We start from the raw sequence: 14,537 nt of genomic DNA, 5'->3' as shown, positions 1-14,537 counted from the left end.
TAATGCCATGGTTATGTACCATTCCATATGAATGAAGTTCAGCATTTAGTCTCTGTTGTCCAGTTACATTTATGTGCAGATGTACTCAGTGGTGAAGGGGATCTGCAGAGGGATCTGCTAGAGCAGAATGAAGTCCTAACACTGACATGGAGAGAGAAGCACATGTACAGGATGAATCGAGTGTTTTGTTTGTTTTCTTATTTCTTCACATCAGTAAATTATCAACATTGTTGCAGAGCCTGCTCTTTTCAGAGACACCATTACTCTGGAAAGGAGTCAACCTGGTAAGCTCTGTCCTAGTCTACACAATTCAAGCACAGGGAGTCCTGTTTCAAATAAACTTAAGGCTTCTCCTGGGAAGCTCTAATATGCGTTGTTGTGATCTCTCATAGTATCTTGGAGTCAGTGCTGATGTTTAGACATGGTAAAACATTGATAAGAAATGGAGCTTTGATGCAATGATTTTACAAGATGGGACAGAGAGAGCATGCTTCCAGATTCTCAGAAGCCTACCTCTGCAGCTTGACAGGCAACAAAATAGATGGCTGACAATGAAAATGAGCGAGGTCTCTCTTCCCACTACCCCCTTGCCATTTATTCCTCTCTTCTCCTCTGCTCCCAGTCACATTCATCTCTCACCACTGGCTCTGGAACTTGTCAGACTCTTCTGTGAGCTGCTTTAACTCAGTAACATGGCCATATTAATGATGTTAAATGGTTTCTGCAGTGGCCTGATGTGCATCAGCTCCAGCATAAGATTAGTAATGGGAATAGAAACTCCTTTCAGCTACAGTGAGCTGTTAGGTTAGCTCATCTCCTTTAGAACCACATCATCCAACTACAGAGGTATGAGAACTGAAAAACTCTACCCATACATTAAGGTAGCTACTTCTTTGAAGAATACATTTTGTTGGAGTTTTTTTGGAGGGGGTGGTTGGGCTGGAGTTTTGTTTATCTGTTTGCTTTGAAAAGCCATTTCAAGCTCCTTTTTAAAGAAAAATGTAGTCCCTGTATAAAATCTCATAGTATACTTGGCTATATTGGTAGCCTCTAACATTCTCCAGTACACCTGTAAAGTAAGTTCCCACAGTTCCAGCTTTTGGTAGCTCAACATCCCAACTGACACTGGTGAGGCTACTCAGACAAGCACCCAAGGAACCTTGTCATCAGTATTTTCAGGTTTTCCACACAGAAAAGCTTTGCCACCCTAAGGCATAAAGCCTATTTCTTATCAGACTAGGGCTGTAGGTCCACAAACACCCCCCCTGCCCACTCCACTCAGTTTCACCGCATGTATTTTCAAATTACCTGTCCAGAGAACATGTCCAGGAAAGGGCAACAAAGATAGTGAGGGGTCTGGAACACAAGTCCTGTGAGGAGCAGCTGAGGGAGCTGGGGTTGGTTAGCCTGGAGAAGAGTAGGCTCAGAGGAAACCTTACTGCTGTCTACAACTACCTGAAGGGAGGTTGTAGCCAGGTGGGGGTTGGTCTCTTCTCCCAGGCAACCAGCACCAGAGCAAGAAGAGACAGTCTCAAGCTGTGCAGGGGGAAGTTTAGGCTTGATCTTAGAAAGAAGTTCTTCACAGAAAGAATGATTGCCCATTGGAATGAGCTACCCAGGGAGGTAGTGGGGTCAATGTCCCTGGAGGTGTTTAAGAAAACACTGGATGAGGCACTTAGTGCCATGGTCTAGTTGATTAGTTAGGGTTGGGTAATTGGTTACACTTGATGATCTTGGAGGTCTCTTCCAACTTGGCTGATTCTGTGATTCTGTGTAACCACCAAGTCTACAGCTGTTGCAGGAACTCTGCAGGGGTTAACTATTTGCATGTTCTCAGTGAACAGACCTCTGACTTTCCAGGTCAGCTAAGGGAGTCAAAACAACATACCTGGAGAATTCAACCAGCTCGTTTGCTTACTAGAGAACAATGTTTGGAAGATGACAAAATAGAATGATGTTCTCAAATAACATGCTACAAGGAAATTCATACCACATAGAGGAGATAACCAAAAGAAATGCTTGGGACAGAACTAAAAGTACAGAAGGCACATTGGTCAGTCCTGTCTAGGACTTGTGCTCCTACTAACAGTTAATCTCTTCATTTCAGAAATCAAAAGGACTGCAAAGGAGCAATCAAGATAGCAAGCTGAACTTCCACTGCACTTGTAGGTAAACTATTATGCAGATGATCATCAGGGAAGACTTGCATTAAGGGTTCTGCATCAACAATACTTCAAAAAATACACTGTGACACCATACTTGCTCAATAGTCATTACAGCACATTTTATTCACACATTAGAAGTAAAACTAAACGAGGATAATAATCAAAAATTACTTCAATTCACACACAGCATCATGGTTTACAAAGTCAGTTAAAAGGCCTTGGATACAGGTAATTTTAAGGTCATTTACTAAAAGTAATCCTGAAAAGTTATCTTTCATCCAATAACATATATTGTTTGTTTGGATAGTCTTATCTGCCCCTTCATGTGGCCATCAGTTGACCTTAACAAATCAGTTCAGAAGATCTAAAAAGTCTATGCTGATCTAACAACCTCTGTCACAAATTCTGTGTTACGATTCCTTGCTAGTAAACTGTGTCTTGTCTAGATTGTTTCTTCAATCTTCCAGGCTTTCTGAAAATCAAACATAGTTAAGAGTCTCTAGCTACTACTACATTAAATCTCTTTATTTTAATGAAGATTTGAGTCAGCCAAGACACTTCCAACAGTTCCCTGCTGAACTCCTTTCATATTAATAGCTGTATTTCTCTCTCTTGGTCCTCAAAAAGTTAAAATATTAAGACTCTAATAACCAAGTCTGCCAAAATTCACCTCATTCCTACCACACTTTCTCAAGAAAAGAGAATTAAAGCACCACTGAGTCCTTAAATAAAATACTCAAAACATACCAGCCACTGGAATGAGAATATAAAACACCCTTAAGTCACACACAACAAAATGTACAACTTGAACACTACAAATATTTCCTCAAAAGCACATCCATCAGTTCAAAATCTATACAGAAATTCAGCACCAAGCAGTAACAACAAAACAACAAAAAAGGGGTGAAAAAATTGTACCATGACCTGACAATTGAATCAATGGTGCTTTTGAAAATACTGAGAAGTTGAATTATGTACAGTCAACAGTATACAAATTTTGTTCTGAGTGATACTATATTTATTACAAAAGGCAATGAAGTTTCAGTTCTTACATAGCTCAAGTGTATGTTTTCAAAAAACAATTATGCTATTCCTCTTGTATTTGAAACAAGCTTTCTTCCATCAGCAAGCCAACTATTAAGTTAATTTATGTTTTTCTGGCATACACCACTACTGTACTTGCTGTCTTCATTTAAAACTCATCAATGACTGATCACAGAATCAGTCAGGGTTGGAAGGGACCACAAGGATCATCCAGTTCCAACCCCCCTGCCATGGGCAGGGACACCTCACACTACATCAGCCTGGCCAGAGCCTCATCCAGCCTGGCCTTAAACACCTCCAGGGACGGGGCCTCAACCACCTCCCTGGACAACTCATTCCAGGCTCTCACCACTCCCATGGGGAAGAACTTCTTCCTCACATCCAGTCTGAATCTCCCCACTTCCAGCTTTATTCCATTCCCCCTCATCCTATCACTACCTGAGATCCTAAAAAGTCCCTCCCCAGCTTTCTTGTAGGCCCCCTTCAGATACTGGAAGGCCACAAGAAGGTCACCTCGGAGCCTTCTCTTGTCCAGACTGAACAGCCCCAACTCTTTCAGTCTCTCCTCATAGGAGAGGTGCTCCAGCCCTCTGATCATCCTGGTGGCCCTTCTCTGGACACCTTCCAGCATGTCCATATCCTTCTTGTAATAAGGGCTCCAGAACTGGACACAGTACTCCAGGTGGGGTCTCCCCAGAGCGGAGCAGAGGGGGAGAATCACCTCCCCTGACCTGCTGGACACACTTCTGATGCAGCCCAGGCTCTGGTTGGCTTTCTGGGCTGCAAGTGCACATTGACAGCTCATGTTGAGCTTCTTGTCCAGCACCCCCAAGTCCCTCTCCTCAGGGCTGCTATGGTATTTTATCATTATTGAGCATTGACAATGAATTATGCCAGAAGTGGATCTGTGTAGGATTTATTTTTTAATCTGTTAACTTGTATTTTTCCCAAGTCATCTTCTCACCTTATCCACATATAAAATTAATTTTGAATAAGATGCTGAAGTTGCTTCAGTTTGACACCACACTAGATTAGTGCTGAATGCCATATAAAAATACCTTTTATTTGAAACCAAGGGGTAGCTGTTAAACATTACTTCACAGAAGTACAGAAACTCATTTTGCAGTTAACTTAGCACTTGGCTGTTTCAAATGTGTGAAGAGGATATACAAGGGAGTAATTCAGTAAGAAATCTGTGCCAGAGGAAACATGCAATCTAGCTTCTCGACAGCCAAGGAAAAACCTCCTCTTCCCCTGAATCCCTGTGTAAATCTGAGTAGAAGATACAGGTATTAGATTAATTCCTTAAATAAATATATACTCTACAAATTGGATAAACCAGTGTTTATTAATTTTCAAACTTTTCCCATACAAGTAAAATAATGAGAAACTTTATAATGGTGTTACACTAGGAAGAGCTAAGAGTAATTAAACTGGAAACAGGTGAAATCCTGGTTCAGCTGTATTCAGTGCCCTAACTCCCACTGTCTTCAATGGGGACATACCATCCTGTGCAGATGAATATTCAATAACTTGCAGGATCTCTTTACACATTTCATTTAAATAAAGCATTTAACCTCATAAATACACGGTTGAGCTTTTTTATTTCCTTTTCAGCAATTTTAACCATAATATTTAACAGTTGCATCTTTCTATCAAAAACTGTAAACTACTGTTCAGTAATGAGGGATCCTACACTTAAATATATTCCCACTTGGCAAAATCTCTTGCCTCTTTTTAAATATAATTTACACCATTTTGATGTACTATTTTCTCCTGTTTCCTACTTTTAGGAGAAAATACACAGAAATATAAATTATCAAACCCTATCCTTTCTCACTCTATTAGTCTTTAGGGAGTTTTGACATTTGCATCTCAATTTTAAAATAATGAGTCTTTTCCTACAGAATTCAATTTATTTCACATATATAATTCAAAACCTAAATTTAATTCTCATCACTTGTTGCCATTACAAACGTGTAGAACATTTATGCTGCTTACCAAGACTTCAGTCTTGCACAAATGCCATATTTTAAGTAAGCATAGATTTTTTTGTGAAAACATCATACACTTTTCAAAACTTTTACCCAATTACACTAAATTGGAACTTTTTCTTTTTAAACCCACTTTATTCCCCTATAGTTTCCCATAGAATTTTACTTGGGAAAAAATTAATAAAGCAAAAGCTGTGCTTTTTTTTTTTTTGAAGGACTAACCATCTACTGAAAACGAAGTAGTGTATTAAATCACTTCTAAAAGTTCCCTTGTTTATGCAGTGAAGCAACTTGCTAATTTTAAAATACAGCGATAGTATAAATAAAGCCATTTCCCCTTTCATATTCAGACAGATTGCTGTAACTATTTTTTCTGCACTTCCTCAGATTAGCCTTCCTGTTCCATGATACACTGTCCTTTCTCTCTACAATCATCCCACCTCCTCTTTCAGTCCTTCTGACATCTGCCATGCTGCTTTCACCTGTTATCCACAGCTTGTCAACTCTTCAAGTGTGTGACGGTCTCAGATATAAACTTTAAATCAGTAATTTGAAGAGTAAGCTTGCATAACATGTTGAAAGTTTTCCTGTTACAGTAGAGGGATAGCCTTAATGCCTTCAATCCTTAAGGGCTTAAAAATCACTTTTTAGAATTGGAAGAATCTTTGTTTTGCAGCAGTGTAATTGAATATGTACATGAAAATGTAATTTTTGTTGTTACTTGAACTTTGACCTTGCTGCTCCACAGCACAATTTGTAATTCTCTTAACCTCATCGTAACAGCAAAGCTAACAAAAACTACAATTTCGCCAGAGCTTGGTAAGATAGGGGAAAACAATGACAGAGAGGAAAATCGAGATGAGAGCAAGAGAAATCTTTTCCCAGTAGCAGCCGGGTAACAAACACCACAACCTTTTTTTTTTTTTTTTTTTTTTTTAATAAATCTATAGCATTTTTCTTTCACCATATTTACAGCAGCAATGTATGCTACTACTTCAGCAGGCTACAGGTCATCTACAATTCTGATCAGACTGCTCTCTTTCCACAGCCTCCACACCCTCAAAATACGAAGGTTTAGTATCCTGCATCTACATTTCATCAGCCTTTCTTAGCTGCACTTCCCATATACCTCCAAACATATAGTAGCCAGAAACAGTACTGCTAAACACAATGACTGAAAGTGAATTTCATGGTCACTGCAGTTATGTTCTTATCTTTACTTTCTCAAGACTCTCATTTTATTAAACCACTCAGCTGCAGTAAATTCCTGATGTACAGAACAAAAGCTCTAAGCTCATGAAGTTTCAAGATCATGGGAAGTTAGAAGAGAGTATGACAAGAAACATTTCCAGAATTTCACAGCTGACAGGAGCATTGAGACTAAATACTGAGCTTACTGCAGCTCCCAGAAATGAACAAGCCTCTTCTCTCTTCCCAGCAATTCTCTGATCACCTGTAATACACTCTGGGTTTTTTCTTGTAGAAAAAAAAAACAAAACCAAAAAAAACCCCAAACTAAGTTTTCCACACACTTGGTTGCTATGCCTAGCAGTACTAGACAAGAAAACCAAAGAAAAGCCATGCATAGCAGCCCCACAGAGCAGAATAGGTCCTGAAGTATCTATACAGTGTAACAGATACAAAATTGTCAGTCTTGCTACTGAGCTACAGTAGCTACTGAACATGTCTTAGAATTTCGTCCAAATTCTATCTGTCTTCATTAAGAACTATGTTCTAGGCTCCAAAGCACAACAAATATTAAACCCCAAGGCAGGGTATTGTTTTTTTAATATTGACACCATACAATTTATTTTCCCTCTAGTCTTAAATGCAGTTTGAACTGTTTTTGCTGAAACTAAGAAAACTAGCCTGAGGAACAGTTCCAAATAAAACTGTCCATACTTGGCATGGAAAACTTCAGTCCAAACAGTTCAGCAATGCTGTAAGCAGCTGAGGATAAGGTCTTGTGAAGGAAAATTGTAGGTGACCTTAACTATGATCAGCTCTTCAATGAAAGTCAAAAGTACAATGTAAAACAGGCATCTTGTGGACAACATACTTCACTGGCCACAAACTCAGCAAACCTTAACAGAAGCTACTTCAATGACTCCGAGAAAAATCAGTGATTCAGACATTCAAAAGTAGCTGTCACTGTCAGTCCAGTTTCTTAGTACAGCATTTTGCCAAGGGAGTCTTATAAAACAGATGTTATTTAGTAACTATTCATATAGTCTGGCTGTGGTTGCCACCTTCAAAACCCACATGCCATTATAAGACTATTAAATTTTAGCCTGCTAGATTAAAACAGGCATCAGAAGTACAATAGGATAGGAAGATGAATTTCATACCGTTCCCCATGGAAGTGTCTTTTTTCAATTTTTTTTTCCATAAGAACACAACAAGTATTCCTTCTATGGTTAAACAGAATATTAATCTGCCCAGAACTGCTGGCATCACATCTTTTCAGAAGCACTGAATGATTTTAAGATAGATATTTAGTAAACTAATAAATAAATAATCTGTAGACTGAAGTAATCTTTTGGCCAGACAGCCTGGAACAATAAGCAATTCCAATTTTATTTTCTACAGCAACTAATATTTAATTCAGCACCTGCAAAACTAATATCTGACTAAACTTGAAAGCAATGAATATGGAAAAAGAAATCTGATACTAGAGCTGGCACACAGAAGATGTGAAAGATTTAAATAGAAAAGTTCATGTGAAGACTGTCAATAGGCTCTATATTTAGAAGCTGCTCTTGATGGAAGTATATTCTAAGCCCAAAAATTCATATCTAAGGATAAAAAAAGGTCAATTTGTTAAGAATTAAAGACTAAATGTTCCACTCCATAAACTAGGAACAGTTCCTTAGTACAGAAAAAAAAATTAAACAGTCCATTTTTCAGGGAACTACATCAGAATATTACACTCAAAGCTTTTTGATCTTCCTACTTCAAGACTGTAACTTCACAAAAAAAAAAAACAAACCCAAAACTACTTTATAGTACATCCTGCTGAGATCATACCTAAGAGTTAAGCAAACTCCTCACAGAGTATCTTAATTTTTCATCTGAAATACGATTATCTCCTTCAGAAAAAAAACTTGCCCAAGACAACTTGTAGTTGTAAGGGACGCTGAATACAGAAGCTGAAGGAGCAGGGTACTATGGAAGAAGAAATAATAATGAATCATGATGGACACCAAAAAAAGTGCAAATATGAGACCAAAAAATGTCCTTTCACTTACAAATATTTATTAAGGCTGGAGTAAAAGTAAACCATTCTAAAACTTGGAAGGATATTTTCTTTTGGGGAGCAAAGGCAACTTAATACAGGGAGATAACTTCCCTCAGCTCTTTTTAACTCCACTTATTTTTGTTACTGTGAAGCACATACTATATGACTACATACATGACTATATGTCCCTGCTTGAGGCATGGGGGCTGGAACTACATGAGCTTTAAGGTCCCTTCCAACCCAAGTTTTTCTATGATTCAAAACATTCAAAAATTTAAGTTTTGAAGTCACCATGATAGATGTAATAATGCTAAAATGTTACCCATATGCAAAATGTTATCTTGAACACAGCATCTAGTTTTCAAACCCAAGCTCTCTCTCAAGGGTTTAAGTAAAGAAAATAATATCGTTAACACCTATTTTGGACCCATATTTGAATGCTTAAACTACACACTGGAAGGTCTACTTAAAAAATGTCTTATTGCAGTATACGTCACCACTGTAACTCTAAGCTTCACATAAATCATTACAACAATCACTAGCCTATAAATGAAAGGTTTTTGGATCACTCTGCTGTTCTTCGGTAAGGGTCAGAGTTTTCTCTGTGGGGAGAGAGTTTAATTTGAAGTGAATACTAAGAATTTCTTTTCACATTTGTTCTCTAAGCATGATATAGGAAATAAGACTGTTGTGACACACATCCCCCCAAGTGGATATTCACTATTGAGAAGTTCACAGAAAGGCATCAGGCATCATCTTATTTGTTCCAGCAGCACTCGACATGTTTGGTACACGGGGGAAGTAAAAATATACCTTTTATTTGCTTTATCAGCTGACAGACCATATTAACTGTGCTAAATAAAAGCAACAAGTTGTAGTTTATATTCACCATTTTCCATCTGTAATTATTACATGTTTCTTCCATCAAAAATGACAGAAAGAAGTATGTATAGTTTTACCATAATGAGATCAGGTTTCAAGATCAAGTTCTACCACTTTTTTCAAAAATTAAAGTAACTGCATGTGCTATTGCAGTCTTCTAAAAGGACTTGCTATTCAGACAGAATTACCACTTAAGACGTTAAAAACAACACTTCCTTTCCCAGATTTCTTAAAACTCAACACCCTCAGAATTGTCCATGAAGTGATAATATCCTGCTATTAACCAGCATGCTGTTTTGGCTGCAGATTTTTTAAAGGATTTGTGTTATGTAAACTATAAAGTAACAAAGTGAAAAGGTGATGGGAGGGAAGATACTTCAGCTTTTAACAGGTTTAACAAGACCTTTTTTTTAAACTATAGTCACTGGGTCTTGAGTTACTAGCTTTTAAATACAGTAAAATTGACACTTTCCTGAATAACACTCTGAGGAAACCTGATAACATAAAATAAATTAGTAGTTTTCTTCACTTATGTATCCTGACACCAGCTACATTTTGCTGAGCTTTTATGATAGATATTATCATACACAAAGATAAACCGAATATTAATGACAACACAATCTTGCTGCCCCTCCTCCCAGTCTCACTCCCCCAACAAAACCTGAAAAGGAAAAAGTACCTGCTATTTGGGAGTGACACCTACTAGTCACAGATGTATTTCTTCTCCTAGCAGTAATACAATATGCAGCCAAATTAAGGAACTTGAATAATACACAGCAGCAGTACAATTAACTTGAGTACTTTTGAGATTACCTGTCTATAAGCTTTCAAACAACACAACTATGAAAGCGTGTTATACAGTCTGATCTGGCCATTTCAGTGGCAAACAACAGTCTCTAGGTAAATGGGAAAAAAACCTAAAAACAAAACAAAAAACCAAAACCAAACAAACAAAAAAAAAAAAGCCAACACCAAAACACCACAAAAACCCCAAAGCACTATCTACCCAGGAAGGTACTTTTAAAGTGGATGGGCAACTTTTCTTTTTCTTGTGGAACATCTCTCCTTTCAATAAAATAGATGCAAGTATTTTAGGCCAGTCTGACAAACTATTGGTAAGTTTTAGAATACTGTTTATATTTATTTTATAGTATTTTTTCTTAGAAGTGATGAAACAAGACAGTAACTATAAATAAGATTACTTTACAGTAGCATAATACCTACCTGCTTTTTAATCTACAAAACACTAGTTTTCTCCCAATACAGGCCATAAAAACTTTCAGATTTAACAATTATTTCTTTAAGATATCTGGAAACGCAAAAGAAGTCTTCATCTAATTTTGTAAATGTATGCTGAGCACCTTTAGGTAGGCATCAGTATAATGACTATACTTTTCTTTTTTCAGCCCCTTCCCAGGAACAGCAGCTACTACTCTGTATGTGATAGTACACACTGGCAGCCTCACAACTAAATTCCATATTAGCTTTAAAAATAAAGCAAAACTTCCTTTTCTCAAGACATATGTGATTATACCCAGAAGTTATACAAAATGATATATTTACAGAAAGAGCAAACACTTTCTTTCTAGAAGTTTTTTTGCTTTAGGGGGTGGGTGAGGTTCAAGAGAGGAAGGGCCTTACTTGAGGGAGCCTCAAGTAAGTTTAAGACAAATCATCCTATGCCCATTGCTACATTCAGGACAAATCTAACATGACAAACCCAAGAAAGTGCACAGAAGAGTGCTACCCAACTTTCTGCTAACTGGCTAGTTTAGATACCATAACTCACAGATAAAGACAGATGTTACCTTCAAACAACTATAAAACTCTGTGCAACTGAAGAAATTCTTCTAACAGTTTATGGCCTCAAATGTCCAAACATCTGAGTTGTTGATACCATACAAAATTTCTGTGTTACAAGTAAAAACCTGTAAAATCACACTCACAAAACTATAAGACAACCATACAAAGTTTGAAATTTAATATTGAAGTCCCAACTCAGCAAAGAATGTAAATTTGGACATTTTGCTGATTTAAGCTGGAACTGGTCCCTTCATAAAGGTTTGTATATTTAACTGTTCGCTGAATCAGGACTCAAACTTTCTGAAGTCTGCCACCTATGTGCAAGATTTACCAAGTACTTTTACAAGGTTTCAAACGTTGTTTTACAAAAATTATCACCGAGGAAAATATACTGTCTAAACAGCACATCGGTAGCAGAAACTAAATCTTGATTTCAAACAAATTACTCTGGTTATAAGTTCAAACCAAACTACTGAATCAAGACAGGACACAGATTCATGAAGAATGCCCAAACTAAGCAGCAAGAACATCCCTGCTATTGAAATTAACACTCATGAGCCACTGCAATACCCATTCAAAAAAAAAAAAAAAATATACCCCACCTCGTTACTCTTCTGCCCAAACATTTGTTTAATAACATTTCTGCTAATAGCCAGTTTTTGAGGTTCATGTGCACCTCCACTCAAAAGTGGGGGGCGTGGGAGGGAAAAAGCCTTTAAGTATTAAAGGCATGGTTGTAAAAGCCACAAAAATCAAGCAGAAAAAAAAAATATTCCCAGATATTAAGTAATAAGTTCTCTGTATTTCATTTAGATTTTTAGTATTTGCTACAAATCATCAGAGATTTTTTTTTTCACCATCATATGATGCAGCTTCAAAAATCCTTAGATTTTAACACCACTAATGGAGTTGAAATTAACATGCTGGGTCATGTTAAGATAATCTCTCTCCCTTAATATTAAAATATTTTAGAGGGAACTGACAAATAAGTTTACACTCTCTGCCTAGTAACTTTTTTCATTATTATTTTTGCAAGAACAAATATACAGAAACCATGATGTTCAAAAGGTGTGGAAAGTTGCAATTAACTTTTTTTTTTTTTGAGTCTTTTCAGATTTTAGCTTCACTACAAGGACTAAACCCTTTGCTATCTATTTTAATGTCAGCCATACCAGCATCTACAATTTTCATTCACTTGTGAGCTATTGCGTACAGCACTATGCAGGAGAAGGTGTCTTGGCCAACTTCTGACCATTAAAACGAGGCAGGCAAAACGTCATTCAAACACTGCCCAAAAATCATAAGAGGGAAACAATAAGCCACACGCAAACTCTCTCCCGTAACTCAGGAGTTCCTCTCTGCAAAACTGCCCCATGGGAGGAGCCACCACTCGCTCCAAGGTTTTCGTGCTCTCTTATCTGCACTCCTAATCTCAACTGACCGTCTGCGTTCTCTGTGGTAAATCCTCAAAAAGTGTACCTGCCCTTACTCCTGAATTAACCTGAAAAGCGAAGTGGTGAGTTAATCCCCAGGACAGTAAACAAGAACCAACCCGTACGACACTTTTCTGTATCAGCAGAGGAAACGAGCCCATCCGCACACAGAATTTGTCCTGCAAGGTCCCTCCCTGGAAAGCACCAGGAGCACAGGAGGACACGGCTAAAGGGCAGAGGGTGCGGGGGCACGGGACAAGTCAGGACAGGCGGCGACAGGGCAGCGCACGGCAGGCAAGCGGTGTCAAGAAGAGGCAGCCCCGGGCGGCGAAGGGCACCGGCACCTGTAGCCGGAGGGTTGGGGTGTGCAAGAGAGAAGGGGGAAGTACAGAGGAGTACCTTTGAGCTGGGGCAGCGGCGAGAGCTCCACCTGGCTGCTCTGGCTGCGGAACTGAGAGGATCCCTGCGAGCGCTTCTGCCTCTGAGCCTTGCGCACCGATTTCCGTGTGAAGCCATCCACTTTCTCCGCGGCAGAGATGGCCGCCGACATGGCTGGGCGGTGAGGCGGCGCAGGGGGACGTCGCTCTCCAGAAGCATATATTAAAGCGGAGGGAAAGCGGACGGGCAAAAAAAGGGCTTTAAAAAAAAAAAAAAAAATCCAAAACCAAGTCCTCCCTGCCCTCAAGCCCGCCCGCACACGCAAACACACCGACGGGAAGAGATCTGGCGTCCGAGCGGCGAGCGGAGCGGCAGCGGTGCCGGCGAGGGCTGCTGGGCGCTGAAGAAGCTCCTGGCTACGGGCCGCCGCCTCGCTCCTCAGTTCCTGCTTCCCTCGCCGTTTCCTCTCCGCGTGGAGCCGGCTGCCGGGAAGGAGGGGGAGAGCGGCGGCCGGAGGGGAAGCGGAAAAAGGGTAGGAAAAAAGAGAAAAACAAACAAACAAACCCAACGTCAACTTTGCCCGGCAGGGCGGGCGGGCGCCAAACTTTCCGCGGCAGGAGAACAGGGCTCCCGCTTTCCTCAGGGAAGGCGCGGTGCGAAGCGACGCGAGCCGCCACGGGTCGGGCTCGGCGGAACCACAGCCCTGCTCCCGCCTCGTTCGCTCCGCGTGCCCCTCAGACGGGCTCCCCTACGCCAGCCCTCGCCGAGCCTGCTGTCATCAGCCGGACTCGCCCCTGGGCCGAGCTCGTCGGGGAGGCGGTTTCCACTCCCCGCGCCCTCGTCGCTTGCTTCCACACACGCCCCTTCTCCGCCTTCAACCACCGCCGGGTGCTCCCCGCGCCTCCGCCGTCATCCTGTCTCCTCCTGCTCCACCGGGAGCCGCCATGAGCGTCTCCGCCCGCCGCAGCCCCAACACCAAAACCCCAAAGGCGGCTGGTGAGTGGCCCTACAACTTGGCGAGCCCAGGGAGTTGAAGGGGGGGAGGAGGAGGGGAAATGGGAGGAGCCACGGCAACGGCGAGAGGGGGGAGAGGAGCGGCCATTGCTGACGGTGCTAGATGATTGACGGCACCGCGTAGCCAACGAAAAGGGAAGACTGTAGAACATTCCCTCTCCTCCGCACAGAGCTCTGGGGTAGGGGGACGCGGGAGTTGAGACGCGCACCGGGAGCGTATGATTGACAACAGGCCTCTCCAACCGAGAGAACTGGAGCTGAGGTGGGTGGGGTTTTCCTGGCCGACATAAGGCACGCGGGAAGGGGAAAGGGTACCGGTGGTGGGTGGGGCGGGCATTGACCTGTCTATGTGGGGGGAGGACGGTCGCAGGATCAGGAAAGGAAGCGGGGATGTTAGTCGTGCTACCGAACCGTTCCAGCTCGCAGTGGCCGTCGCTGGGGACGAAGACTTTCTGTCCTTGCTGAGCCCAAGCCCGCTCGCTGTTCCTTCTGTGGAGGCACGAGCCATCAGGGGGACCGGCGAGCGGGAGGAGGCGCAGCCGGAACCGAGGCTCTTTTCCAGCCCTAGTCGCCCTGCTTTGCCCGC

The 14,537-nt window shown here is 41.0% G+C and overlaps 1 protein-coding gene across 1 annotated transcript in view; it reads right to left on the bottom strand.

The window, feature by feature from the left end:
* Positions 1–13,170, bottom strand: part of PPP2R5A (protein phosphatase 2 regulatory subunit B'alpha) — a 42,804-nt gene extending 29,634 nt beyond the window's left edge. Inside the window, exon 1 of the mRNA XM_054398755.1 lies at positions 12,959–13,170. Within this exon, the coding sequence (XP_054254730.1) occupies positions 12,959–13,109 (151 nt within the window). The 5' untranslated portion in view covers positions 13,110–13,170. The remainder of the gene's footprint in view (positions 1–12,958) is intronic.
* Positions 13,171–14,537: the final 1,367 nt, after the last annotated feature.

The sequence above is a fragment of the Indicator indicator genome, chromosome 2 (assembly GCF_027791375.1).
Source record: "Indicator indicator isolate 239-I01 chromosome 2, UM_Iind_1.1, whole genome shotgun sequence".
Classification (NCBI taxonomy): Eukaryota; Metazoa; Chordata; class Aves; order Piciformes; family Indicatoridae; genus Indicator; species Indicator indicator.
Note: the sequence above shows the minus strand (reverse complement) of the source record. Positions and strands in the feature narration are given on the sequence as shown.